This window comes from Tachyglossus aculeatus, chromosome 21 (genome assembly GCF_015852505.1).
Source record: "Tachyglossus aculeatus isolate mTacAcu1 chromosome 21, mTacAcu1.pri, whole genome shotgun sequence".
NCBI lineage: Eukaryota > Metazoa > Chordata > Mammalia > Monotremata > Tachyglossidae > Tachyglossus > Tachyglossus aculeatus.
In genome coordinates, this window is record NC_052086.1 from 8369172 (window position 1) to 8395313 (window position 26142).

Consider the following 26142-nt stretch of genomic DNA (forward strand, 5'->3'; position numbering starts at 1 on the left):
AATAACGACAAGTGCGGTATTGATTAAGTGCTCATTTTGTAAGCACAAAATCCAAGTTGTGTGGCATAGTGGAAACAGCAAAGGCCTGGGAGTCGCGGTTCTGATCCCAGCTCTGCCACTCGCCTGCTGTGAGACCTTGGGCAAGTCAATCAATCAATCAATCAATCAATCGTATTTATTGAGCGCTTACTGTGTGCAGAGCACTGTACTAAGCGCTTGGGAAGTACAAGTTGGCAACATATACAGTCCCTACCAAACAGCGGGCTCACAGTCTAAAAGTCACTTCTTTATACTTCAGTATCCTCAACTGTAAAATGGGGTGGATCCAAGCTAATCAGGTTGGACACAGTCCCTGTCCCACATGGGGCTCATAGGCTTGATCCCCATTTTACAGATGAAGTAACTGTGGCCCAGAGAAGTTGAGTGACTTGCTCAAGGTCACCCAGCCGACAAGTGACGGAGCCGGGATTACAACCCAGGTCCTTCTGACTCCCAGTCCCGGGCTCTGTCCACTAGGCTGCTCTGCTTCTCATGTAAATGGGGAGGGGGTTCCAGGCCAGAGGGAGGATGTGAGCTAGGGGTTGACAGCAGAAAAGACGAGAGCAAGGCCCAGTGAATAGGCGGGGATTTAGTGGAGCGAAGCATGCGGGCCGGGTGGCAGTGGGAGGGCAGCGCGGAAAAGTCCAGGGACCGAGCTGATTCAGGGCCTTGGATCTGGTGGCGAGGAGTTTCTGTTTGATACGGAGAGGGACGGGTGGCTGCTGGAAGGTCCTGAGGAGCTGGGAGATGTCAGCAAATGGGCCTCCGATCCACGTGGACAACGACTGGGTGAGGTCACGTGTGCCCAGAGAGCAAGACCTTTGCATGTCCGTGCCCTGGGCTGCCTCTGCCCTCGGGCCCGGCCCCACAGAGGTCATTGAAAGAATAGGGTCCATTTTGTGGTGGCCCCCAGGGAGCCCCTTGCTTGGCTCCCTGCGGACAACCAGGCAACCCCCGACTCCATCCTTGGGGGGCTCCCAGCCCAGACCGCTCCAGCTCCTGGGAAACGGTGCCAATTTCTTTAAGGGGAAAGGCGGGGGGGTCTCTCAGCCCCACCCCTGCCCTGCTGCCCGCCACCCTGCACCTCACCCCCAGGGCTGAGCTGGGCAGTGTCTGAGACCACATGAGAGGCTGGCTGGGTAATTAGAGCCTGCGGCCCCTGGGCTCTGGGCTAAATTCGGGGCCTGGGGCCTACTGAGGGGGGCTGAGGTGGGCTGGGGAGGGGCTGACCGTAATTGTGCTCTCCCCGGCAGCCCGGTGGGCGGGCGGCGTTGGCGGTGGGCGGGCGGCGTTGGCGGTGGGCGGCCACATAGCAGAGATCCTCAGAGCTGCCCCTGGCCCACCCTGACTCTAATTTTCCGACCTCCGGGAGAAGGCAGGGAATGAAGGAGACAGACAGTCTTCCCCAACCCAAGATAGAAGCTCAAGCCACATTGAGGCCACGGGGGCAGCTGTTGCCACCACCACCACTGATCCTGGACATGCCAAGTGCCTGCCTACCCTGGCCCAGCCCCCACGGGGCAAGAGCAGAGCGATTCCCTTTTAAGAGTTAGGCATGGTGCCCCTTAATAACCTAAGAATGCCCAAGCAGGAGACCCCCATGGATTAGGTAGGAAAGGGCATGGAGGGGCATCAGTTAGGATTTTTTGTCCCTTGATATATGCCCATATTATTATTATTATTATTATTAGTAGTAGTAGTAGTAGTAGTAGTAGTAGTAGTAGTAGTAGTAGTAGTATTGTCAAGAGCCTACTCTATGGCTCCCGGGTGCCATCTGTCCATCCTTGGAGGGATCCCGGAGGAGGCCGGCCCAACTCTGGAGTGAGGGGTCATCTGGGGAACCCCCGGAAATCATTCCAGCTCCTGAGGGTTTTCTACAGATATTTTGGGATCTAATCCAGGCTCTGCCACTTACCTGTTGTGTAACCTTAAGCACTTGACTTCTCTGGGCCTCAGTTTCCACATCTGTGTGATGGGGATTCAACACCTAGACTGTGAGCCCTGTGTGGGACAGGGGCTGTGTCTGACCTGATCATCTTGTATCTCCCTCATTGCTTCAGGAGCACGTGACCTCTGCAGCCTCACCCTCTGACCCCTTCTGCCCCTCATAGGGCTCCAGGACCTTGTGCCCCTGGTGTCCCTACCCCCTGGTTTCAGAAACCATGACCCTCTGGGGCCCCGGCCTTGTGACCCCTGAGGCCCCACCCCTCAGTTCCAGGACCCATGACCCCTGACAGGTTCCGGACTAAGCCCCCCTTTTACTCAGTTCCCCCTCCCTTCCCTATCGCCCTGACTCACTCCCTTTACCACCCTCCCCGCCCCATAGCACTTGTGTATATATGTATATATCTATAATTCTATTTATTTATACTGATGCCTGTTGACTTGTTTTGATATGCCCCCCTTACCCCCCACACTGTAAGCCCGGTGTGGGCAGGGATTGTCTCTTTTTATTGCTGAATTGTACTTTCCAAGCGCTTGGTCCAGTGCTCTGCACGCAGTAAGCACGATTGAATGAATGAATTAATTAATGAGTCTTTCCCTGGATCCTCCTGCAGCATGCTGGCCAGGAATCATTGGCAAGTCTGGACACACGCATGTGTGCGCACACAAACACACACACAAATGCATGCAGGCACACACTATTCATGTGTGTGTCTGGATCCCGCTTCGGCCCCGCAGTCCGCTTCCCCGTGCAGCCGTCGGCGCCCCTGGAATCCCCCCGGAAGCCCACCACAGCCGGCTGGTCTGCGGCTGTATAGCAGGTGCTCAGAATTTGTCGCCCAAAGAGGGGGCCACTTGCTCCATCCTCCGCCCCGCCGCCGCCAGCCGGCCCCCGGTTGCCAGGGGTTTGACTGGCAGAGGGGCAGGGGATGGAGACGAGGTGGTGGGGGGAGGGCAGGCCAGGTGGGGCCAGGGGAGGAGGGGGTGGTGAGTGGCAGATTTTTTTGGTTGGGAAACTGTCCCGGGTGATGAGGGGGAGGGCGAGGCGGCTGGGTGGGGGGGTGGACTCCATTTGGAGAGAAGGCAGGAGCCTCCTTAAAGGCCGGAGCCATTGGGAAATGGGATTCTTGGGCAGATCCGGGCCCTGGGTGGGGGTCAGCCAGGCAGAGGGGTCATCCCAGGCCTGAGGTGACTCCTGAGACCCTCCGTCAATCATTCATTCATTCAATCATATTTACTGCGCACTTACTGTGTGCAGAGCTCTGTACTAAGCACTTGCACTGTACTAAGCAATCCGTACATCTGTGCGGGTCTGCTTGGACACAGGCCCTGGAGGGATGGATATGAGTCTGACCCAAAAAAAGAGCCCCCTGCCAAGCCTTCTGTTCTGCTTGCTGAAAACCATTTACAATAATAATAATAATAACAATAATAATAATGATAATAATAATATGGCCTAGTGGATAAAGCACAGGCCTGGGAGTCAGAAAGTCATGGGTTCTAATACCAGCTCCACTACTTGTCTGTTGTGTGACCTTGGGCAAGTTGCTTCACATCTCTGTGCCTCATTACCTCATCTGGGAATGAAGACTGTGAGCCCCATGTGGGATAGGGATTGTGTCTAACCGATTTGCATGTATCCAACCCCAGCGCTTAGTAGAGTGCCTGGCACATCGTAAGCACTTAACAAATGCCATCACATGACAATAACAATAATAACAATGATGGTACTTGTTAAGTGTTTAGTCTGTGCCAAGCACTGTACTAAGTGCTGGGGAAGATGCAAGACAATCAGGCCCCAAATGGGGCTCATGGTCTAAGTAGGAGGGAGCGCAGGTTTGAATCCCCATTTCGCAGATGAGTGAACTGAGGCACAGAGAAGTGACTTGTGTCTGTTATAGTGTTCTACTGTATGCTACACACTGTAAGTGCTCAATAAATGTAATTGATTGATTGATTGCCCAAGGTCACACAGAGGAAAATTGGCAGAACTGGGATTAAAACCCAGATCCCGGACCGGTGCTCTTTAGACCACACTGTTTTACTTCACGTCAGAATTCCACCTCCACTTGGGTGCGTGGGGAGGCTATGTCCCCAAAAGACGGAGTTTGGAATTGATCGTTGCAACAGCAACAATGAGTGCTCCATTGCAATTAATTGCCATTAATTGACAGACTGAGCATAGGGAAATGCAATTAAAAAAACCTCCCAGCCCCAGCTGCACTTTGCAGAGGAGGAAAAGTCTAGGAATTAAAGAGGTTGTTGGCAGGGGGGAGACCACGTGTGTGCGTGTGAGAGAGAGAAAAAGAGAGTTTGGGGTAAGCGGGGTGTGCAAATGGGGAGCTACAACTCAGCCCTCATCACCTCTGCCTCTCTCTCAATCCAACCATCCCTCTCATCCTCCCAATCCCTCCTCCTCCTCCTGGCCCTCATCCTGGTCCTCCCACCCGCCTCCATCCCCACATCAAACCGGCCTTAATGAAAACAAGCTGTCCAGCCGGGCTGGGCCGGGCTGGGCAGGGCCAGGCCGCCACGAGCTCTGTCTCTCTGTCAGCCAGCGTGGGGCCAGAAGCCAGGAGTTGGAAGCAGGAGCCAGGAGGAGGGAGAGAGACAGGGAGGGAGGGAAGGAGGCAGGGGGGCAAGGAAGGGGGAGGGGGGCTGCAGGCGGGGTTCCGGGAATCCTTCAGGAGTCAGTGTCCCTCCTGGTCCCCACTGAGGAGAGAAGCCCACCCAGACCACGCTCCCCCGCTGGCCAGAGAGCCCCAAGAGTCCTGCTGCTCCTCCTCCGGTAAGCTGAGCTTCTCCTGGGGTGGGTTGGTGGGTCTTTGGAGAGACCCTCTTGTTTGGGGGGAACATCCCCTTCTCCCAGGAGCTGACCTGGGCTTCAGATGGAGGACCCCAGGGCTCCCTCTGATCTGGGAAGAGCCCCCAGACCAGCTGGCCCCTACAGGGAAGGGAGGACTACAGGCCACCAACCTGCTGACCCCGGTCGGGAGGAGCCCGAGACCGGGCCCCAACCTGAACCCGAACCTCCGATTCACCCCCAAACTGGACCCCGAGGTGGGAACGAGTGTGGGTCTGAATCTAAGGGGGGTTCTTGGCCAGCCTAGGGGAGGGGCGGGACCCGGGGGCCTGCAGCCTGGGGTCTTTAGGGAAGTTCAGAGCCAGTCCGGTCTTCTAGATTAACTAACTCAGCGCTCCCCTGCCTCAGATCCAATTTCCCCCTGTCTCCAACCCACTGCTCCCCCCGTCTCTGTCCTAGTGCTCCCCCATCTCTTACCCAGCACTCCTCTGCCTCAGACCTGGCATTCCCCTGTCTCAGATCCAGTTTTTTTAAATAGCATTTATTAAGCACTTACTATGTGCAAAGCACTGTTCTAAGGCAGTTCTCCCTTGGACCCAGAGCTTCCCGGTCTCTGATCCACTGCTCCCCTGTCTCTGATCCAGTTCTCCGCTGTCTCGGTCCCAATGCTCCCCTGTCTCTGACTCACTGCTCCCCTATCCCTGATCCACTGCACCTCTATCTCGGTCCCAGTGCAACCCTGCCTCTGATCCACTGCTCTCCGGAGGATTGAGAGTTTGGGAAGAATCTCAGCCCGGGCTGGGAGGCCCCCAGTGAAGACGGCAGTTCTACCTCTGTCTGGGAAGTTGCCCTGGCAGGAAATGTCCCATTTACTCCTGCCCCCACTTTCATCCACCGATGCCCTGTTCCCCCCCAACCCCCCTGCCCCTTGAGGCCCAGGGCAGCCCGAGTCCTAACAGCTGCCGAAGGGGATCTCCGATCCCTGCCTGACCGAGGGGCTGGGGGCTGGGCCAGCCGGACCCTCTCCCAGACAGTGCAGGAGCCCCCCACCCCAGGCCCCCAGGGAGCTGCTGGGGGTGGGGGGGGGGGGGAGAGGGAGGGCCGTCTCCTCCCCCAGCACTGCTCAGCCTTCCCGGTTCAGCCTCCTCTGCTGTTGCTGTAATTGAAACCAGATTTTCTGTGTGTGGTTTCCCTCCCCCTGCTCCCCAGACCCTCCGGTCCACCCTTCCCCCACAGGCCTGCCCGTGGTGGTCGTGATGGTCGTCGTGGCACACGGGGGGTGGCCGCCCCATCGTGCCAGAGGGCTGGGCAGGCTGCTCTCTAGTCTGGTCCTGAGGGTCTCGGCATTGGGGTCGGTTGGGGGGGAAGAGGCGGAGCTGGTTGGGATGGGCAATGGGAGAAGAGACGGAATGTGAGAGATGGATGGGATGGGGGTGGCATATGGGGCCCTGACCATAGAACACTGGCCATAGGCCACGGGCGTTGATCGCGGGGTACTAGCCAGAGGCTATTGACCTTAGGACACTGGCAATAGAGCACTTGCTATAAGACACTGGTCATACAGTCAGTTAATCAATCAATCAATCAATCAGTGGTATTTCTTGAGTGCTTACTGTGTGCAGAGCACTGTACTAAGTGCTTGTGGGAGTCCAATACGACGGAGGTGGTAGACGTGGTCCCTGCCCAAAAGGAGCTTACAATCTAGAGGGGGAGAAAGACATTACAATAAATTATGTACATTACATATATACATTACAATAAATTATCCCCCTTTTAGACTGTGAGCCCAATGTTGGGTAGGGACTGTCTCTATATGTTGCCAATTTGTACTTCCCAAGCGCTTAGTACAGTGCTCTGCACATAGTAAGAGCTCAATAAATATGATTGATTGATTGATTGATTATGGCCACAGAGCACTGGCCATAGGACACTGTGAGCCAGTTGTGGGCAGGCAATGTGTCTGTTGTATTGCACTCTCCCAAATGCTTAGTACAGTGCTTTGCACGCAGTAAGTGCTCAATAAATACTACTACTACTACCACTACTAATAATAATGATAGCATTTATTAAGCGCTTACTATGTGCAAAGCACTGTTCTAAGCACTGGGGAGGTAACAAGGTGAACAGGTTGTCCCACGGGGGGCTCTGAATACTACTGAATGATTGAATGAATAACACTGACCATAGAGCACTGGCCATAGGTCACTGACCACAGTTCACTGGCCATAAAGCAGTGGCCACAGGATACTGGTCACAGAGCACTGGACACAGGGCAGTGTCCACAGACCACAGGCCAGAAGGATGCTAAAAAGCAAGGGGCCCTGCCCCAACCCTGGGTATTTGCTCTTGGGCCAGGCAGAATTTGGAACTTCCTTCCATGCTGAAGAAGAACTCCTTGAGCCAGTCTGAGCTGTCCCAGAGTCAGGAGGACCTGAGTTCTAATCCCGGCTCTGCCACTGTCTGCTGTGTGACCTTGGACAAGTCCCTTCACTTCCCTGGGCCTCAGTTACCTCATCCATAAAATGGGGATGAAGACTGTGAACTCTTTGGGGACATGGACTGTGTCCAACCTGATTAACTTTTATCTACCCCAGTGCTTAGGACAGTGCTTGGCGTATAGTAAGCACTTAACAAGCATCATTATTATTATTATTATTATTGTTATTATTATTATTACTGGGGGACAATGTGTGGAACGAAGCAGGGGCTCCCTGCTTTCCCAGAACTTCCAATCTGTCCCCCTGGGCAAGGGAGTAGGGAAGATTGTGACCCCAGGAAAAGGGGCCTTTCTTCTTGTGCTGCCACCAAGGAGAGCTGCTGAGATTTCCTCTGCAGGACTTCTAATAATAATAGTAATCATAATTGTGGTATTTGTTAAGTGCTTACCAGGTGCCAGGCACTGTACTAAGCACTGGGGTAGATACAAGGTAAATGTGTTGGACATAGTCCCTGTCCCACACAGGGCTTGCAGTCTTAGTCCCCATTTTCCAGATGAGGAAACTGAGGGCCAGAGAAGTGAATTAATTTGCCCAAGGTCACAAGGCAGACAAGTGGCAGAACCAGGATTAGAACCCAGATCCTTCTGATTCCCAGGCCCGTGCTCTATCCACTGGTCCACACTGCTTTCCTTAGAGAAGCAGTGGAGTCAGAGGTTGTGGGTTCAAATCCCAGCTCCGCCACTGTCAACTGTGTGACTTCGGGCAAGTCACTTGACTTTTCTGTGCCTCAGTTACCTCATCTGTAAAATGGGGATTAAGACTGTAGCCCCATGTGGGACAACCTGTTCACCTTGTATCCTCCCCAGCGCTTAGAACAGTGCCTTGCACATAGTAAGCACTTAACAAATACCAACATTATTATTATTATTTACCTCGGTTTCTTCATCTGTATAATGGGGATTGTGACTGTGAGCCCCACAAGAGACAGGGAATGTCTCCAACCTGATTTACTTATATTAATCCCAGCACTTAGTAGAATGGCTGGCACATAATAAGCTCTTAATAAATACCACAATTATTATTATTATTACATTCCTGGCACGTGCCAGCACCTTCATGCTTGTGGGAAACCCAGAGGCCCAGGTGCCAGAGAGCACTGGCCTTCAGGTCCGTGGTAGCTAGTTGGGTGCCCCAGGGGCAAGGATCAGGCACCGTTAGTTCATTCATTAATTCATTCAATCACATTTATTGAGCGCTTATTGTGTGCAGAGCACTGTACTAAGAGTTTGGGAGAGGACAATATAACAATAAACAGACACATTCCCTGTCCACAAGCTTACAGTCTAGAGGGGGAGACAGACATTAATATAAATAAAGAAATTATAGATCTGGACATAAGTGTTGTGGGGATGGGAAGGGGGATGAATAAAGGGAGCAAATCAGGTTGATGCAGAAGGGAGTGGGGGAAGAGGAAAGGAGGGCCTAGTCAGGGAAGACCTCTTGGGGGAGATGGGCCTTCAGTAAGGCTTTGAAGAGGGGGAGAGTCATTGTCTGTCGGATTTGAGGAGGGAGGGCATTCCAGGCCAGAGGCAAGACGTGGGCGAGAGGTTGGCAGCCAGATAGACGAGATCTCAGCACAATGAGAAGGTTAGCATTGAGAAGCCCGGAGGATAAGGCCTGGGAAGGGACAGACTTCAAGGAGCAGCAGCAAGGAATAGTGGAAAGAACCCAGGACTGGGAGTCAGGGGACCTGGGTTCTAATCCCAGCTGCGTGACTTTGGGCTAGTCAAACTGCCCTGGGCCTCAGTTTCCTCACTGAGTGTTTACTGTGTACAGAGCACTGTACTAAATGCCTGGGAACCTTGTGGGCACGGAATATGTCTTCCACCTCTGTTGTATCGGACTCTCCCAAGGGCTTTGTCCAGTGCTCTGCACGCAGTGAGCGCTCAATAAATGCCAGCGATTGATGGATTGGGTGGCAGGATCCCTGCCCTCAGAAGTTTACAACCTAGCTATTGTCGGGGAGAGGCATGAAAATAATTTTGAGGTGGGGGAAACAGCGGAGGATCAGGACACAGCCATGGTGCAGTGGAGGCAGATTCCCAGTACTGACCCCCAGCCCCCTGACCCCCCAAGAGCTGGGCGCAGCCAGCTCTGTGCATCACAGTTTTCTCCACAAGCCTCCTCATCTGGCAGTTGCTCATCGGGCCAACAAATCCCTGCAGATGGGACAGTGGCATCCGGGCACCCCCCCTTCACCACGCCTGGAACCGGCTCCATCCCCTCCCTTTCTGTCCATCTGAGGGTCTTCCTTTCTTCCTACAGCAGGGTTGTCTCATCTGCTTCTCTTCTCCGTGGCTGTCTGAGGACGTGGCCTCAGAAGCCCTCCTCCTTCTTCCCCCGGGGGACAGGGGTGAGATCAGGGGACTTGCTCAAAATGATTTCAGTTTTTCATTCATTCAATCGTATTTATTGAGCGCTTACTGTGCGCAGAGCACTGGACTAAGCCCTTGGAAGAGTACAGTACAATAAAACAGATACAGTCCCTGCCCACAATGAGCTTACAGTCCAGAGTGGGGGAGGCAGACATTAATATAAATTAATAAATTACAGTTATGTACATATGTGTATACGTATGTATGTGTAGATATACATATAAATCTGTAATTCATTCATTTATTTACCTTTTTATATTAATGTCTGTCTCCCCCTCTTGACTGTGAGCTCGTTGTGGACAGGAAATGGGCTTGATGTTATATTGTATTTTCTGAAGTGCTTAGTATAGTACTTTGCACACCGTAAGCTCTTAGTAAATACAGTTATTAATAATAATGATGATAATAATAATAAGTGCTGTGGGGCTGGGAGGGGGGGGGGATGACTGAAGGGAGCAAATCAGGGTGATGAGGAAGGGAGAGGGAGAAGGGGAAAGGGGGGCTTAGTCAGGAAAGACCACTTGGAGGAGATGGGCCTTAAATAAGGTGCTGAAGGAGGGGAGAGTCATTGTCTGAGGGTGATTCGAACTCAACCAAGGGGCTCCCAGATCCCCCTTTGGAGTCCTGGGCAAAGAACCACCAGGGTCCCGGGGCCATGAGACCCTGACTGGAGAGTCAAAGCTGAGGGAACCCGAAGACCTGGGGAAAAACGGGGTTGGAGCCACAGAAAAGAGGGGGAAACAGCTGTGGTTTTCACTGTTGCTTTCCCTTTAGTGAAGAGACGTGGTGGAGGGAAAAGCCCACAGGATGGGAGTCAGGGAGACCCCGGTACTAGTCCCAACTCCTCCCCTTACGTGCTGGGTAACCTTGGGCAAGAAACTTTCCTCCCCGTTCATTCATTAATTCACTCAATCGTATGTATTGAGTGCTTACCGTGTGCAGAGCACTGTACTAAGTGCTTGGGAGAGGACGATACAACAATAAGTAGAAACATTCCCGAGTAACGAATTTATAGTCTAGAGGGGGAGACAGATATTAATATAAATAAATTACAGTCAAGTGGGGATAAGATTAGATTAGACGGCCAGATGACTCGATTTCGATTAGCATATTTTGGACACATCATCCAACTTGTACTTCCCAAGCGCTTAGTACAGTGCTCTGCACACAGTAAGCCCTCAATAAATACGATTGAATGAATGAGTAAATTATAGCTGTGTGCTGTGGGCTGAAGGTGGGGTGAATATCAAGTACTTCAAAGGAACGAATCCAAGTTCAAGGGAGAGAGATAAGGATTCCTCCTTCTTCCTGCTCCGGCTATTTGTAAACAATTTGAGTCCAATTTCCATTTGATTGGAAACCCCTCGAGGGCAGGAAACACGGGTCTTGCTTTTTTGTTATCCCTCGGGTGTTGAGTAGTGCACTGTGGTCATGAGATGGTATATAATAACAATAATAATGATAATTGTTAAGCTCTTACTATGTGCCAAGCACTGGAATAGATAAAAGACAATCAGATACCACATGGGGCCCACAGTCTTAAGGAGGAAGGAGAACAGGCATTGAATCCCCGTTTTGTGGGTGAGGAAACTGAGGTACTGAGAAGTGAAGTGATTTGCCCGAGGTCACACAGCAGACAAGCGGCAGTGCCCGAATTAGATTTAACAACAGTGGTATTAGTTAAGTGCTTACCAAGTGCTTGAGAAGTAGTATGGCTCAGTGGAAAGAGCACGGGCTTTGGAGTCAGAGGTCATGGGTTCAAATCCCTGGTCTTCCAATTGTCAGCTGTGTGACTGTGGGCAAGTCACTTAGCTTCTCTGAGCCTCAGTTACCTCATCTGTAAAATGGGGATTAAGACTGTGAGCCTCCCGTGGGACAATATAACCCTTGTAACCTCCCCAGCACCTAGAACAGTGCTTTGCACATAGTAAGTGCTTAATAAATGCCATTATTATTATTATTATTATTATTATTACTACTTACCAAACTCTGTACTAAGTGTTGGGGTAGATACAAAATAATCAGAGAAAAGTTGTTCATGGGCTTCTATTCAAAGGGGGAGGGAGAACAGCTATTTAAACTCCATTTTACAGATGAGGGATCTGAGGCCCAGAGAAGTGTAGTGATTTGCTCAGCAGATAAGTGGTAGAATAGGGATTAGAATTATTACTCTATTTATTTATTTATTTTACTTGTACATTTCTATCCTATTTATTTTATTTTGTTGGTATGTTTGGTTCTGTTCTCTGTCTCCCCCTTTTAGACTGTGAGCCCACTGTTGGGTAGGGACTGTCTCTATGTGTTGCCAATTTGTACTTCCCAAGCGCTTAGTACAGTGCTCTGCACATAGTAAGCGCTCAATAAATACGATTGATTGATTGATTGATTGATTAGAACCCACGTCCTCTGACTCCCAGGCTTGGGCTCTTTCTGCAAGGCCTCCCTATCTTCTATCAGCCTCCATATCTTTAGTTTCTGATGCTGCCTAGATTTCTTACCATCTGAAGATGAGAAAGTAGGTTGACAGGAGAAATTACTAACTAACCACTGGCTTTGAGAACTTCCTTCAACCCTCTCCTTCGTACTTACCCACTCTTTTCTCCCACTGCACCCCTTTGCTCCTCTGAAGTTCAACCTCGCACTGTGCCCCTTTTTGGTCATTTTTTAATGGTATTTGTTAAGCGCTTATTATGTGCCAGGCACTGTACTAAGCACTGGGTTAGATACAAGCTTATTAAGTTGGACACAGTCCCTGTCCCCCATGGGGCTCACAGTCTTAATCGGTGCTTGGCACATAGTAAGCGCTTAAAAAATGCCATCATTATTATTATACAGCTGAGGGAACTGAGGCCCAGAGAAGTGAAGTGACTCACCTAAAGACACACAGCAGACACGTGGCGGAGCTGGAATTCGAACCCAGGTCTTTCTGACTCCAGGTCTGTGCTCTATCTACTAAGCCAAGTTGCTTCTCTAGATGGCTAAAGGGTCCCGCTATTTACTAAGGGATGGGATTGCTCTGCCATTAATTAATTGGATTACAGTGCTCTGCGCACAGTAAGTGCCAAATAAAGCTGGAACTCCCCTTTCACATCGGACAGACCACGGTTCTCCTCATCTTCAGAGTCTTTGGAAATCACCTCTCTTCCAAGAGGCTTTCCTCTGATTCATTTCTACTCTCCCTAGGTGACAGGCCTCCAACTGCTACTGGGGAAATTCTAAGAGAAGCAGTGTGGTCTAGTGGAGTCAGAAGGATCTGGATTCTAATCCCTGCTCCACCACATGTCTGCTCTGTGACCTTGGGCAAATCACTTGACTTCTCTGGGCCTCCTTACCTCATCTGCAAAGTGGGGATTGAGACTGCGAGCCCTTCATGGGATAGGGACCGTGTCCAACCTAATTTACTTGTACTCACGCTAGCGCTTAGTACAGTGCCTGGCACAAAGTAAGTGCTTAACAATGCCACAATTATTATTATTAATAATGATGGCATTTATTAAGCGCTTACTAGGTGCAGAGCACTGCTCTAAGCGCTGGGGAGGTTACAAGGTGATCAGGTTGTCCCACGGGGGGCTCACAGTCTTCATCCCCATTTTACAGATGAGGTTGCTGAGGCCCAGAGAAGTGAAGTGACTTGCCCAAAGTCACACAGCTGACAGTTGGCAGAGCTGGGATTTGAACCCATGACCTCTGACTCCAAAACCCGGGCTCTTTCCACTGAGCCACGCTGCTGAGCTCAGCCAATAGCGCCGTCGCCATCATCAAGGGGGGCCCCGTCTCACGATTGACGCTTCCCCTTCGTGTTCTCCGTTTCCTCCAGATCTTGCCGGCAGCCCAGGGAGGCAACATGGCATCCCGGATCCCCTGCTTCCTCCTCCTCCTGCTGCCGCTGCTTCTGAGGGCCGCCCACACCTTCCACACCCCCAGGCTGGAGGATGGCGGTGCCAGCGGGGAGGGCGAGGGCTCTTCGTCGGCCAGCCTCCCGCCCCCCAGTACCCCGAGGCTGAGCCGCACCTCGGCCCAGCCGCGCCCGACACCCCTGGCCGGCCCAGGGGGCCCGGACCCCGCCACCACCAACTTCCTGGACGGGATCGTGGACTTCTTCAAAGAGTACATGCTGCTCATCTCGGTGGTCGGCTCTCTGGCCTTTCTGCTCCTGTTCATCGTCTGCACGGCCCTTATCGTGCGCCAGAAGCACAAGGCCTCGGCTTACTACCCCTCCTCCTTCCCCAAGAAGAAGTACGTCCACCCGAGCGACAAGGCCGGGGGCGGCCGGGCCTTCAGCGAGGTGCCCGAGAAGCCCCCCGCCGCGCAGCCCCAGGAGCCCCTCGATGCCTCTTGCCAGCTCCAGGCTGACATCCTGGCTGCCACCCAGAACCTCCGCTCCCCAGCCAGGGGCCCCTCGGCCGACGGGGACGGAGTCCTGATGGAGGAGAGGCCCCCCACAACACCCCACGGAGGGGACAAGGACCCAGATGGGGCGGGCCGGGGGACCCGGGAGGTGGAGGGGGAGAAGAAGGCCAAGGGGGAACCCCAAGGGGAGCCTCGGGAGGAGGGAGAGGAGGAGGAGGAGGAGGAGGAGACAGCACCGGCCGCCCTCCTGGGAGCGGGATCTCCAGAGGAAGAGTGTCCGGAGGCCGCCCCCGTGGTGGCGGTGGCGGAAGAAGTTGGAGCCAAGGCCGAGTTGCCGCCGGAAGCCCCAGGAGAGGCTTGCGCCTGCAGCAGCCGACCCCCAGAAGCCTAGCAGGTCCGGACCTGTCGCTGAGGCCCTCCCCTCCCTCCCTCCCCCATCCCCACAGGACCCCAAGACCCTCACCGGACTGCCCCAACATAGCCACCTAAACCCACCATGCCCCCAAGACCGGATTCTCACTGAGGCTGGGCTGCCAGGGAGGACTCTTGCCTGGTGGGGATGGGGCTGGCCCAGGGGCACCCGGTGGCAGGGACCCCCCCACCCTAACACTGGTCTGACTGTTCCCGGCCACTGCCGAGCCCCCCTCCCCCCCCAACCCACACCTGCCACTGCCTCCTCCGAGCCTCCCACTTGGGAAGCTCTCAGGATCCATCGTCCATCCCAGGACCCCTGGGGACTTGGGGGCCAGTCTCACCGCCCCACCACCTGTGGGGGCCCAGGAGGGGTTGAAACAAGGCTCGGGCAATGACCCCACTCCCCTTCAGACGTTTGGGGAGGCAGACCGTATTTATGACGTGATGGGACCTGCTGTTCCATCAAAAAGACAAGAGAAGAGTGTGAAAGGTGTGGATTTGGGTGGGGTCATGCGGGGATCCCCCGTTGGATGGGGGCCCCCCTTTTGGGGGAAATTAACCCCTCACAGCCTGGCTTCCACCGAGACCCGGGGCCTCTCCACTCAGGTGGAAGGAGCCTCTGCCTGATCAGGGCCTTCGGGGGGGCCACCACCTGCCTGAAAGACCAGGGGTGCCGAGCCCCCCCCAGAATCCCTCCTGGCCTTTTCTCCCTCAACAGCTCCACGGAGGAGGGTGGGGGCGGGTCTCCCCATGGCTCCAGATCGGAGTTGGTGGCCGGGGTGGGCTGGGGCCAGTGCGGGCCACACTGTTGCCAAATAAACCTTTTCTCTTCTATTTGTCCCGGCCCTGGGAGTTGGCTTTCCTTTGGGGCCGGGAGTAGGAGTCCCTAGGATTCCTGGGAGGAAGGCGGGCTCCTCGCAGTGGGGGTTTGGCTAGGAGGGACTCCGGGGACTCTGAGGGAGTGGAATGGAGGCCCACCGCCCATGCCGGTATTCCGTGGGGCCAGGAAGAGCTAGGCAGTGGAGCAGTTTTCTCCTGAGCTAGAGAGTCCCAGATTCTGACCCCCTGACCAGATTCTAACCACAGTGGGTGAGACCCCACAAACTCTGGCTACAGACACCACTTCCTGTGTCTTCCCTGTCCTGCAATCCCTCCCTCCTTACCTTCCTTCCTCCCTCGCTCCCTTCCTCTGTCTCTCTCTCTCTCTCCCTCTTCCCTCCTTCCTTTCCGCTTTCCCTTTCTCCCTCCTTCTTTTCCTCCCTCCTTCCTTCTCTCCCTCCTTCCCTTCCATCCTCCCTCCCTCTCTCCTTCCCTCAGTTCCTCCCTCCCTCCCTTCCTTCCACCTTCCCTCTGCCCATCCTTCCCTTTCTCTGTTCCTTCCTTGACAGAGCCTCCTCTAAGGGTAGGCCCTTCTGAGGCAATCAAACAATCAGTCAGTGGTATTATTGAACACTTACTGTGTGCAGAGCACTGTACTAAGTGCTTTGGAGAGCCCAATAGAATAGAGTTGGTAGGCACATTCCCTGCACACAACGAGCTAACAGTCTAGAGGAAGAGACAGACCTTAAAATAAATTACAGAGCGAGGAAATGGCGGAGTGTAGAGCTATGGACATAAGTCCCACAGGGCTGAGAGTGGGGTGCAGATCAAGTGTTTGAGGAGTACAGATCTGAATGCATAGGCAATGCAGTGGAGAGGGAGAATAAAGCAAATGAAGACATAATCTGAAAGTGAGACTTTCCTGATGGGGGCCTGAGAACCCCTCCACCAATCAATCAATCATATTTACTGAGCACCTCTAAGTGCTGAGCACTGTACTGAACATTTGGGAAAATACAATAGTGTTAGGAGACGATCCCTTCCCTCAAGGAGCTTGCAATCTACCAGGTGAGAGCACTGCCCTGAGCATTTGAGAGAGTCCAGTCGAGTGAGTAGATAACGATTCCTACTCCAAAGAAGCTTACATTCTACTGTTTACAGAGCACTGTTTTAACTTAGGAGAGTCCAATAAAGTAAGCAAACACAACCCCTGCTCTTGAGGAGCTATTCATTCAGTTTTATTTATTGAGCGCTTACTGTGTGCAGAGCACTGTACTAAGCGCTTGGGAAGTACAAGTTGGCAACATATAGAGATGGTCCCTACCCAACAATGGGCTCACCGTCTAGCTATCAGTCCAACAAGGGAGGCAGAAGGAGAATTTAGTCTTTCTCTTCTCTCCATGAAGAAAGTTTTTCTTCGTCCCACTTGGGGGTGGAAGAGGGAGTAAGTTGAGTTGGGACTGAGGGACTGCAAGGATCTGGCTCTGTTAGGGGGTGAATGACAGTAGGGTCTGGGGTCCATCCCTCCTGCTAGGCCTGGGGCATTTGGGCACTGTTGAATGGAACTGCCTGAGTTAGTTAATCGTATTTATTGAGCGCTTACTGTGTGTAGAGCACTGTACTGTGCACTGTGCTCACTGGGGTGAGCACAATATAACAATAGAACAGACACAGTCACTGCCCACAATAAACTTATAGTCTAGAGGGGCAGGAGAACAGGTTTCAGCACACGCGTGTGACTAAGGGTCTTGATAGTTGGCAAGAAGAAAACCTCCTGGGAGTCCTTAACCTGGGCTGGGGGACAGCCCCTCCCCTTCACCCCCACCCCCCACCGTGGCCCTAGAGGACTGTGGGACACCGAGGTCTTTCCCCAGGGCTCCAGCCATGTCTTCCAGACACAGAGGAGACACGGACAGGCCACAGTCACCAGCTGGCATAGGGGGCTGTGTGTCGTGGCTGGGAGCCCCGGGGGAGGTGAGGTGGACAGTCGTGGTTCTATAGGATGGTTCTGCGGCCCCCTGCAAAGTCCCTTTCAAGGGGGACCTGAGGATAGAGTGGTGGAGGGGCCCAGAGTTGCCCTGGACAAGAGAAGTTCCCTGGGCCCAGCTCCCTCAGCAACTGGAGGAAGGATGAGAGGGCTCCCGCCTCGCTGATCCCGGAGTCCGGAGAGAGCTGCTAAGGGAGAGACAGAGGCGGGCCAGGCGGGAAGGCGATTCCGGGATCCCATTCCCCAAAGCAGGCCTTGAGGTATGTTCTGGTCTCTAGGCACAGGTTACACTGAGACTGAGCCCTAAGGGAGGATGAGGGATGGTGAAAAGCCTGCCCAGGGGCCCCTGAGAGCTCTCCTGGGCCAGTGCAGACCCAAACCAAGCCCCTGGGAGCAGGCCCTGGGGGATTCGGGGAAAACCCTCCCAACTAGACCATCCATGGAGGCCCAGGAATGTCCCCCAAGCTTCCAGGGTGAGGAGGGTGAGGGTCTCCAGCTGACCACCATGGTTACCGGAGAGAACCCCCCACCCCCACACCTACCACTCCATTGCCCAGGTGCAACAGAGACCTTCAGCCACACCAGAAGGGACCTGTACCCATCTTCTCTCTCCCCTCCACCCTAAAGCCCACCCATGGGGTCTCCAGCAGTCAGGGGGACAGGATTGACTGAGCACTACAGAGTGCAGAATGCTTCCTGGAGGAAGGGAGGATTGTGATTTCTTTCGAAGATGGCAAACAGGCTCCAGAGACAAGTTCCTTCTTGCTGCCTCTTAATCAATCGATCCATCAGTCAATCATGGTTTTTATTGAACACCCACCATGTTCGGAGCACTGTGCTGGGAGACTACAGTAGAGGAAGTAGACAAGATCCCTACCCTCAAAGAACTTACAATCTACTGTGTACAGAGCACTGTACAGAGCGCTTGGGATTTTTCAATTAAAGGTAGTTGACACAGTCCTTGCCCTCAAAGAGTTTACAGGGCTTACAGAATAATAATAATAATGATGATGACATTTATTAAGCGCTTAATATGTGCAAAGCACTGTTCTAAGCGCTGGGGAGGTTACAAGGTGATCAGGTTGTCCCACAGGGGGCTCACAGTATTAATCCCCATTTTACAGTTGAGGTAACTGAGGCACAGAGAAGTTGTGACTTGCCCAAAGTCACACAGCTGACAATTGGCAGACCTGGGATTTGAACCCATGGTCTCTGACTCCACGGGGAGTGGCAGGAGCGGGAAACTGCTTCTCTCTGTTCAGTCAGGAATGGGCGGGTCAGAGGAAGTCCCTCACCTGGATCAGTCAATCGATCAACAGTAATTAGTGAGCACAGTCTGAGGGGAGACCCGTGAAATAAGCTCCTGGAGAGGACAGTGGAGTTGAAGACACGATCGCTGCTGTTAAGTTGCTTCCCATCTGTCGGGGGAGACCACTACCAAACCATTTGCCAGCTGGGAGGAGAAAGAGACTGAAAGGTGGGCCTTTAAAATAATGAATGCGTCAGTGGTTCAAGATCAAGATGTGCCGAAATGTTTCGGCGGCACCGTGGCTGCCTGAGGGTAGAGAAGGTAGCCGGAGGGATCGGGGGAGAAGGATTAATCAGGGAAGGCCTCCTGGAGGAGGGGGGGGGATTTCAGAATGGGTTTAAGATGGGAAGAACAGGGGAGGTGGTCTGACCCCAGCCACTCTCATTCAGTCAGCCATTTGCATTTTTTTGAGTGCTTTCTATGCAGCGTCCTGTAGTAAGCGGTTGGGAGAGGACGATATAGCAATGAACAGACACATTCCCTGCCCGCAAGGAGTTTCCAGTCTAGAGTCTCTCCCAACAAGGAGCCATTAGTGGTCATTAATGATGATGATGGCATTTGTTAAGCGTTTACTATGTGCAAAGCACTGTTCAAAGTGCTGGGGAGGATACAAAGTGATCAGGTTGTCCCACGGGGGCGGGGGGAGGGCTCACAGTCTTAATCACCATTTTACAGATGAGGTAACTGAGGCCCAGAGAAGTGAAGTGACTTGCCTAAAGCTACACAGCTGACAATTGGCGGAGCTGGGATTTGAACCCACAACCTCCGACTCCCAAGCCATTGCTCATTCCACTGAGCCACACCGTTTCTCTTAGCGCTTGGAACAGTGCTTTGCACATAGTAAGAGCTTAACAAATGCCATTATTATTATTATTATTATTATTATTATTATTATTATTACGGAACTGCTGACGGGCTTCCACATTCCCAGATCCCCTATCTGCCCCTGACGATCGTTGCTGTAACAAACCCTGAACTGCCCCTTACTCAGGGCTGTTCATGTCCGGCTCTCACTATGTACCAAGCGTTGGGGAGAGGCACAAGATCATCAGGTCAGACTCAGCTCCTGTCCCACACTAGTTTCCCGGCCCAGCTAGAAGGGAGAACAGGTATTGACTCCCCAGTTTACAGATGAGGAAACCGTGGCCTAGGGAAGTGAAGTGGGAAGCGGCGGGGCCTAGTGGAAAGCCCCTGTCCCACACTAGTTTCCCGGCCCAGCTAGAAGGGAGAACAGGTATTGACTCCCCAGTTTACAGATGAGGAAACCGTGGCCTAGGAGAGTGAAGTGGGAAGCGGCGGGGCCTAGTGGAAAGAGCCCGGGCCTGGAAGTCCGAGGACCTGGGTTCTAATCCTGGCTGTAGCACTTACCTGCTGTGTGACTGGACAAGCCACTTCCCGAATGATAGGGGAGTGAGGAGGAACATTAATCTAGATTGAAATCTACCTGTTCAGCACTTCAGTATTAGCCTGATGTTTTACAAAACCCAATATTTCTCCACTGCTTCTCTCTGTCTCTGTGCCACTCTGTCTTTGTCTCTCTCCCTGTCTCTGACTTTTTGCCCATCTCTGTCTCTCTCCCTGCCTTTCTGTCTCTCTTTCTCTCCACCTCCCTATCTCTCTGCCTTTCTGTCTGTTTCTCTGCCTCATTGCCTTTCCCCCCTTCTAGACTGCGAGCGCGTTGCGGGCAAGGATTGTCTCTGTTGCCGAATTGTACTTCCCAAGAGCTTCATACAGTGCTCTGCACATAGTAAGCGCTCAGTAAATATGATTGAATGAATGAATGACTGTCTCTGCCTCTCTGTCTCTGCCTCTCTGTCTCTTTTTCTGCCTCTCTGTCCCTCTTTCTGCCTCTCTGTCTCTCTTTCTGCCTTTCTGTCTCTCTCCCTGTCTCCCCCCTCTTTCTCTCCTCCTGCCTCTCTGTCTCTTTCTGTCTGTACCTCAATCCCCCCTCATCCTCTGAAGGAGGGACGTTCGGAACGCTAGCAGTGCAGACCAAAGCCCTCGGCAGAGAAAGAGGAAAAAGAAGAATTGAAAGAGCCTCAACTCTGCCCAGTCAGCTCTTTTCCATGGCCCCAGCTATGCTGACTATTTCCTGTTTTAATCCCAGGAGAGAAATAGATTTTTCAGGCTGTTTTATTTCCAGAAACAGCCCAAAGACATTCTGAGCTTGGTTTGTAAATGCCAGTTAGAGGCAAGTGGGAGAACTTTTTAATCCCGTGTTTCCCGGACAAGAGGAGGGATGATCAAAACCCCGGTGGTGGCCTGGTGGTGGTGGTGGTGGGTGGATTTTATTTTGAGGGGGAGATTGGTTGGGGGGGGGTTGCTAGGCAGATTGGATAGTGATAATTCAGACACTGGCCAGGAATTCTGTGGTGCAGTTGAGAAGGGAGGAGGCCTGGAGCTGCTTTGGAAAACCATTCCCTGTTTTGGGTGGTACTTTTGCCCAGTGGGTACTGGCCACTGCTGATGGGGCAGTATGGCCCTTTTAATAATAATTATGTTATTTGTTAAGTACTTACTATGTGCCAGGCACTGTTCTAAGCGCTGGGGTAGATACGAGATAATCAGGTTGGACGGTCCCTGTCCCACATAGGGCTCATAATATTAATCACCATTTTACAAATGAGGGAACTGAGGTACAGAGAAGTTAAGGGACTTGCCCAAGGTCACACAGCAGAGCCAAGATTAGAACCCCTGACCTTCCGACTCCCAGACCCCTGCTCTAACCCCTAAGCCACACTGCTCCTCTGCCAGAGGAGTACAGCTGAAAGAGCAGCAATTGTCTTTCTCCCCGTCTAATACTAATAATGATTGTAGTATTTGTTAAGCACTTACTACGTGCCATTCATTCATTCATTCATTCAATCGTATTTACTGAACGCTTACTGTGTGCAGAGCACTGTACTAAGCGCTTGGGAAGTGCACGTTGGCAACATATAGAGATGGTCCCTACCCAACAGTGGGCTCACAATCTAGAAGGGGGAGACAGAGAACAAAACAAAACATATTAGCAAAATAAAATAATTAGAATAAATATGTACAAATAAAATAAATAGAGTAATAAATACGTACAAACATATATACATATATACAGGTGCTGTGGGGAGGGGAAGGAGGTAAGGCGGGGGGGATGGGGAGGGGGAGAGGAAGGAGGGGGCTCAGTGCCAGGCACTGTACCAAGTGCTGGGATGGATACAAGCAAATTGGGTTGGACACATTCTCTGTCCCACATGGGGCTCACAATCTTATCCCATTTTACAGATGAGATTACTGAGGCACAGAGAAGTGAAATGACTCACCCAAGGTCACACAGCAAAGTGGCAGAACCAGGGTTCTCTGATTCCCTGGCCCAAGTTCTATCTACTAGGCCATTCTGCTTCTCCCTAGGCCGTACTGCTTTTCTAGACTATAAGCCCCCTGTGGGAAGAGAACATGTCAACCAACTCTGTTGTTTTGGACACTCCCGAGTGCTTAGTACAGCGCTCTGCATGCCGTAAGTGCTCAATAAATACCACTCATGATGATGAGGATGAGGAATTGATGTCCAAGGCTGTTGAGCTGCAAAAGTAGCTGAATTTAGAAATAAATGCTACAGGTGTCAGTATATTTACATCTGGTTCAGTTCCACTAAGGGACTTATCTAATTTAGACCACCCAATGCATTTTCACAAGATCGATCAATCTACAGATGGTATTTATTGAGTGCTAACTCTGTGCAGAGCACTGTAATCAATCAATTGATGGATGACATTTATTGAGCGCTTACTGTGTACAGACATTGTAATCAATGTTTCGCATCAGTTAATGGCAGAACAATCCCATCCCCTAGTAAATACCTTATACCCTTCAACTATCAATCGAAGCAGGGTGGCTTAGAAGATAGAGCATGGGGCTGGGAACCAGAAGGTCCTGAGTTCTAATTCTGCCTCTACCATGTGCTGTCTGCTGTGTGTCCTTGGGCAAGTCCCTTAACTTCTCTGTGCCTCAGTTTCCTCATCTGCAAAATGGGGATTCAATACCTGTCCTCTCTAGACCGTGAGCCCCAAGTAGGCCAGGGACTGTGCCTGACCCGATAATCTTGCATCTACCCTAATGCTTAGAATGATGCTTGGCACAGAGTAAGCGCTGGAGAACTACCGCAATTATTGCGATGATTATTCTTATTACGTTTGTTCTGTATTTATTATTAACAAGAATAATAATAGTGGGTTTTTGGAGGGCTTGATAGATACAAATTAATCAGGTTGGATGCAGTCCCTGTTTCACATGGGGCTCACAGTCTTAATCCCCATTTTACAGATGAGGTAACTGAGGCACAGAGAAGTGACTAGAGTTGCCCAAGGTCACGCAGCAGACAAGCGGCAGAGTTGGGATTAGAACCCAGGTCCTTTTGACTCCCAGGCCCATGCTCTATCCATTAGACACTGCTTCTCCTATTTCTCATTCATTCATTCATTCAATCGTATGTATTGAGCGCTTACTGTGTGCAGAGCACTGTACTAAGCGCTTGGGAAGTACAAGTTGGCAACAGAGACAGTCCCTACCCAACAGTGGGCTCACAGTCTAAAAGGGGGAGACAGAGAACAAAACAAAACATATTAACAAATAAAATAAATAGAATAAATATGTACAAATAAAATAAATAAAGTAATAAATATTAAGAGCTTACTATGAGCCAAGCACTACGGTGGATACAAGCAAATCAGGTTGGACACAGGCTGTCATTCATTCAATCGTATTTATTGAGTGCTTACTGTGTGCAGAGCACTGGACTAAGCGCTTGGGAAGTACAAGTCGGCAACATAGAGAGACGGTCCCTACCCGACAACGGGCTCACAGTCTAGAAGGGGAAGACAGACAACAACTCAAAACATGTAGACAGGTGTCATAATCGTCCCATGTGGGGCTCACAGTCTCAACCCCCACTTTACAAGATGAGGCAACTGAGGCAGAGAAGTGACTTGCCTAAGGTCACACAGCAGACAAGAGTGACCTTAACCTAGGCTCTCAGCCGTCAGAGGCATAGGAGAGGTGCTGAGAAGCAGCGTGACTCAGTGGAAAGAGCACGGGCTTTGGAGTCAGAGGTCATGGGTTCAAATCCCGGCTCCGCCAACTGTCAGCTGTGTGACTTTGGGCAAGTCACTTAACTTCTCCGGGCCTCAGTTACCTCATCTGTAAAACGGGGATGAAGACTGTGAGCTCCCGTGGGACAATCTGATCACCTTGTAACCTCCCCAGTGCTTAGAACAGTGCTTTGCACATAGTAAGCACTTAATAAATGCCATCATCATTATTATTATTATTCAATTTTCAACCTTGGAGAACTCTGGAAAAGCAGATCATATTGAGAAGCAGTGCGGTCTAGTGAACAGAGAGCACAGGTCTGGGAGTCAGAGGACCTGGGTTCTAATCCCAACTCCACCACTTGTCTGCCGTGTGACCTTGGACAAATCACTTCACTTTTCTGTGCCTCAGTTACCTCAACTTTGAAATGGGGATGAAGAATGTGAGCCCCATGTGGGACGGGGACCGTGTCCAACCTGACTAGTTTTTATCTAACTCAGTGCTTTGAACAGTGCCAGGCACATAGTAAGCGCTTAGCAAATACCGCACATGCAAAAAAAAGTTCAACCCCAGACAACTAATGAAATGGGGAAGAGAAAACCAGAGACTCCTTAGAGACCTTTTTCGCCTTGCTCTGTGGGAGCTGAGATTCGGTTTATAGTATAGAAATGTGGGTTTTCCCCAGGTTCTCTGCAGTCAGCTCCTGTTTGGAGACGGTCATTGACCCTTCCTGCTAGTCTGAAGGAGGATTAATCAATCAATCAATCAGTGGTATTTATTGAGCACTTACTACGTGCAGAGAACAGTACTAAGTGCGCTTGGGACAGAACAGCACAAGAGCAGACAGCAGATATGTTCCCTGCCCATAACAAGCTTACAGTCTAGAGAATAGGAATGATTATTTGGGGAGAGGAGATAATTACTCTTCCCAACTTCAAAGCCCTATTGAAGGACATCTCCTCCAAGAGGCCTTCCCTGACTAAGCCCTCATTTCTTCTTCTCCCACTCCCTTCTGCTTCACCTTGACTTGCTCCCTTTCTTCATCCCCCCTCCCAGCCCCACACCACTTATGTCCATAGCTGTGATTTATTCATATTAATGCCTGCCTCCCGCTCTAGACTGTAAGCTTGCTGAGGGCAGTGGATGTGTCTGCTATACTCTGATCCTGGCTCCACCGCCCATCTGCTGTGTGGCCTTGGGCAAGTCACTTCACTTCTCTAGGCCTCAGTTCCCTCATCGGAAAAGTGGGGGTTCAATACCTGTTCTCCCTCTTAGACTGTGAGCTCCATGTGGCACCTGATTATCTTGAATCTACAGCAGGGCTTAGAACATTGTCAATCATTCATTCAATCATATTTATTGAGTGCTTACTGTGTGCTGAGCACTGTGTTAAGCGCTTGGGAGAGTACAGTACTACGGTGCTGGTAGACACAGTCCCTGCCCCCAGTGAGCTTACAGCCTAGAGACAAATATTACTATTATCATCATCATTAATATTGTCATTATAAGAATCAAATGCCAGGCAGGGCCTCAACAGCTGAAAATTGCACTGTCTGGTTCAAAATCAGAAAAATAACCACTCTGGTCAAGACCCAGGGATTGAACCAAGGCCAAAGCCTTTTCAAGTGTCAGAGGCAGGGAAATGATCTCAAAACAAAACCCTCAAAGCCTTTAATAAGAGAAATGAAAGCAATTTGAAGTTCAAGAAACCCAATGAGGTTTCCTGAAATAAGCTGCCATTCCTGTTCTATGGAACATTTTCGGTAAAGCTGAAGGAGAATACATAGTTCTATTCTGTCGGTTTGGCTTTGGAGTGAAAATATCACCATGAGGGTTGGGGCCATTTTTCTGTTGCTAGTAACCGGCTAACGCAGCTTGTGACTCTCTAAATGAGAAAGGACAAGTTTCCTATACGGTAATTATGTCTGGGGATGAAACCAAAATTCCAGAAAGAATTAGTGGCTTTCAGGCCATCTGGATGCAACTGTATTTGTTGTAGATTCTGGATCTTTACCTCCCCCTCCGCTTCAGCTAGATCGAAGCTTCAAAATGAAGATTCTTTCAGGAGAGAGGGTTGGTCGTGGCGGGGCGAATGTCATGTGATGATTTGGAAGACTCAGCCTGGCTTCAGGATTCATTTTCCATTGGGAAAGTTAATCTTTTCTCAAGGGGTGTTTGACGTAATCTCGGAAGCACTGGAGAGCTAAACATCATCAGAAGTGGGCTTCTTCGAATTCTTTCCTAAGGAAAGTCTTCTAGTCAGAGGTGGAATGAGTTGATGGAATGCGTTCTTATGAGACAATCTCTTATGGGAGGATAAAGTCTTCTGCTCTTTGTCATAAGAATAGGAAGAATTGGTACATTCTTTCACCCCATTTTGAACAGGTGTGGTTTGAACCGGAAACACATTTTCAGTCAATCGATAGTATTTATTGAGCACCTAGTCTGGGCAGATCGCTGTGCTAAATAGTTGGGAAAGTATGATTGAATTAGTAGAAACAATCCTTGCCCTCCAGGAGCTTACATTGGTAAATGTGATT

The 26142-nt window shown here is 51.3% G+C and overlaps 1 protein-coding gene across 2 annotated transcripts; it reads left to right on the forward strand.

Annotated features, from left to right (window-relative positions):
- The first annotated feature begins 4675 nt into the window (after window positions 1-4675).
- On the forward strand, window positions 4676-15260 carry TMEM119 (transmembrane protein 119). 2 transcript variants are annotated; one of them, XM_038763492.1, is made up of 2 exons: window positions 4676-4771; window positions 13477-15260. In XM_038763492.1, exon 2 carries the CDS (start codon window positions 13504-13506, stop codon window positions 14398-14400), a length of 897 nt encoding a protein of 298 aa, XP_038619420.1. In that variant the 5' UTR covers window positions 4676-4771; window positions 13477-13503; the 3' UTR covers window positions 14401-15260. The 2 variants fall into 2 exon arrangements, with proteins under 2 accessions (XP_038619420.1, XP_038619421.1); XM_038763493.1 differs by lacking the exon at window positions 4676-4771 and adding an exon at window positions 12554-12595.
- Window positions 15261-26142: the final 10882 nt, after the last annotated feature.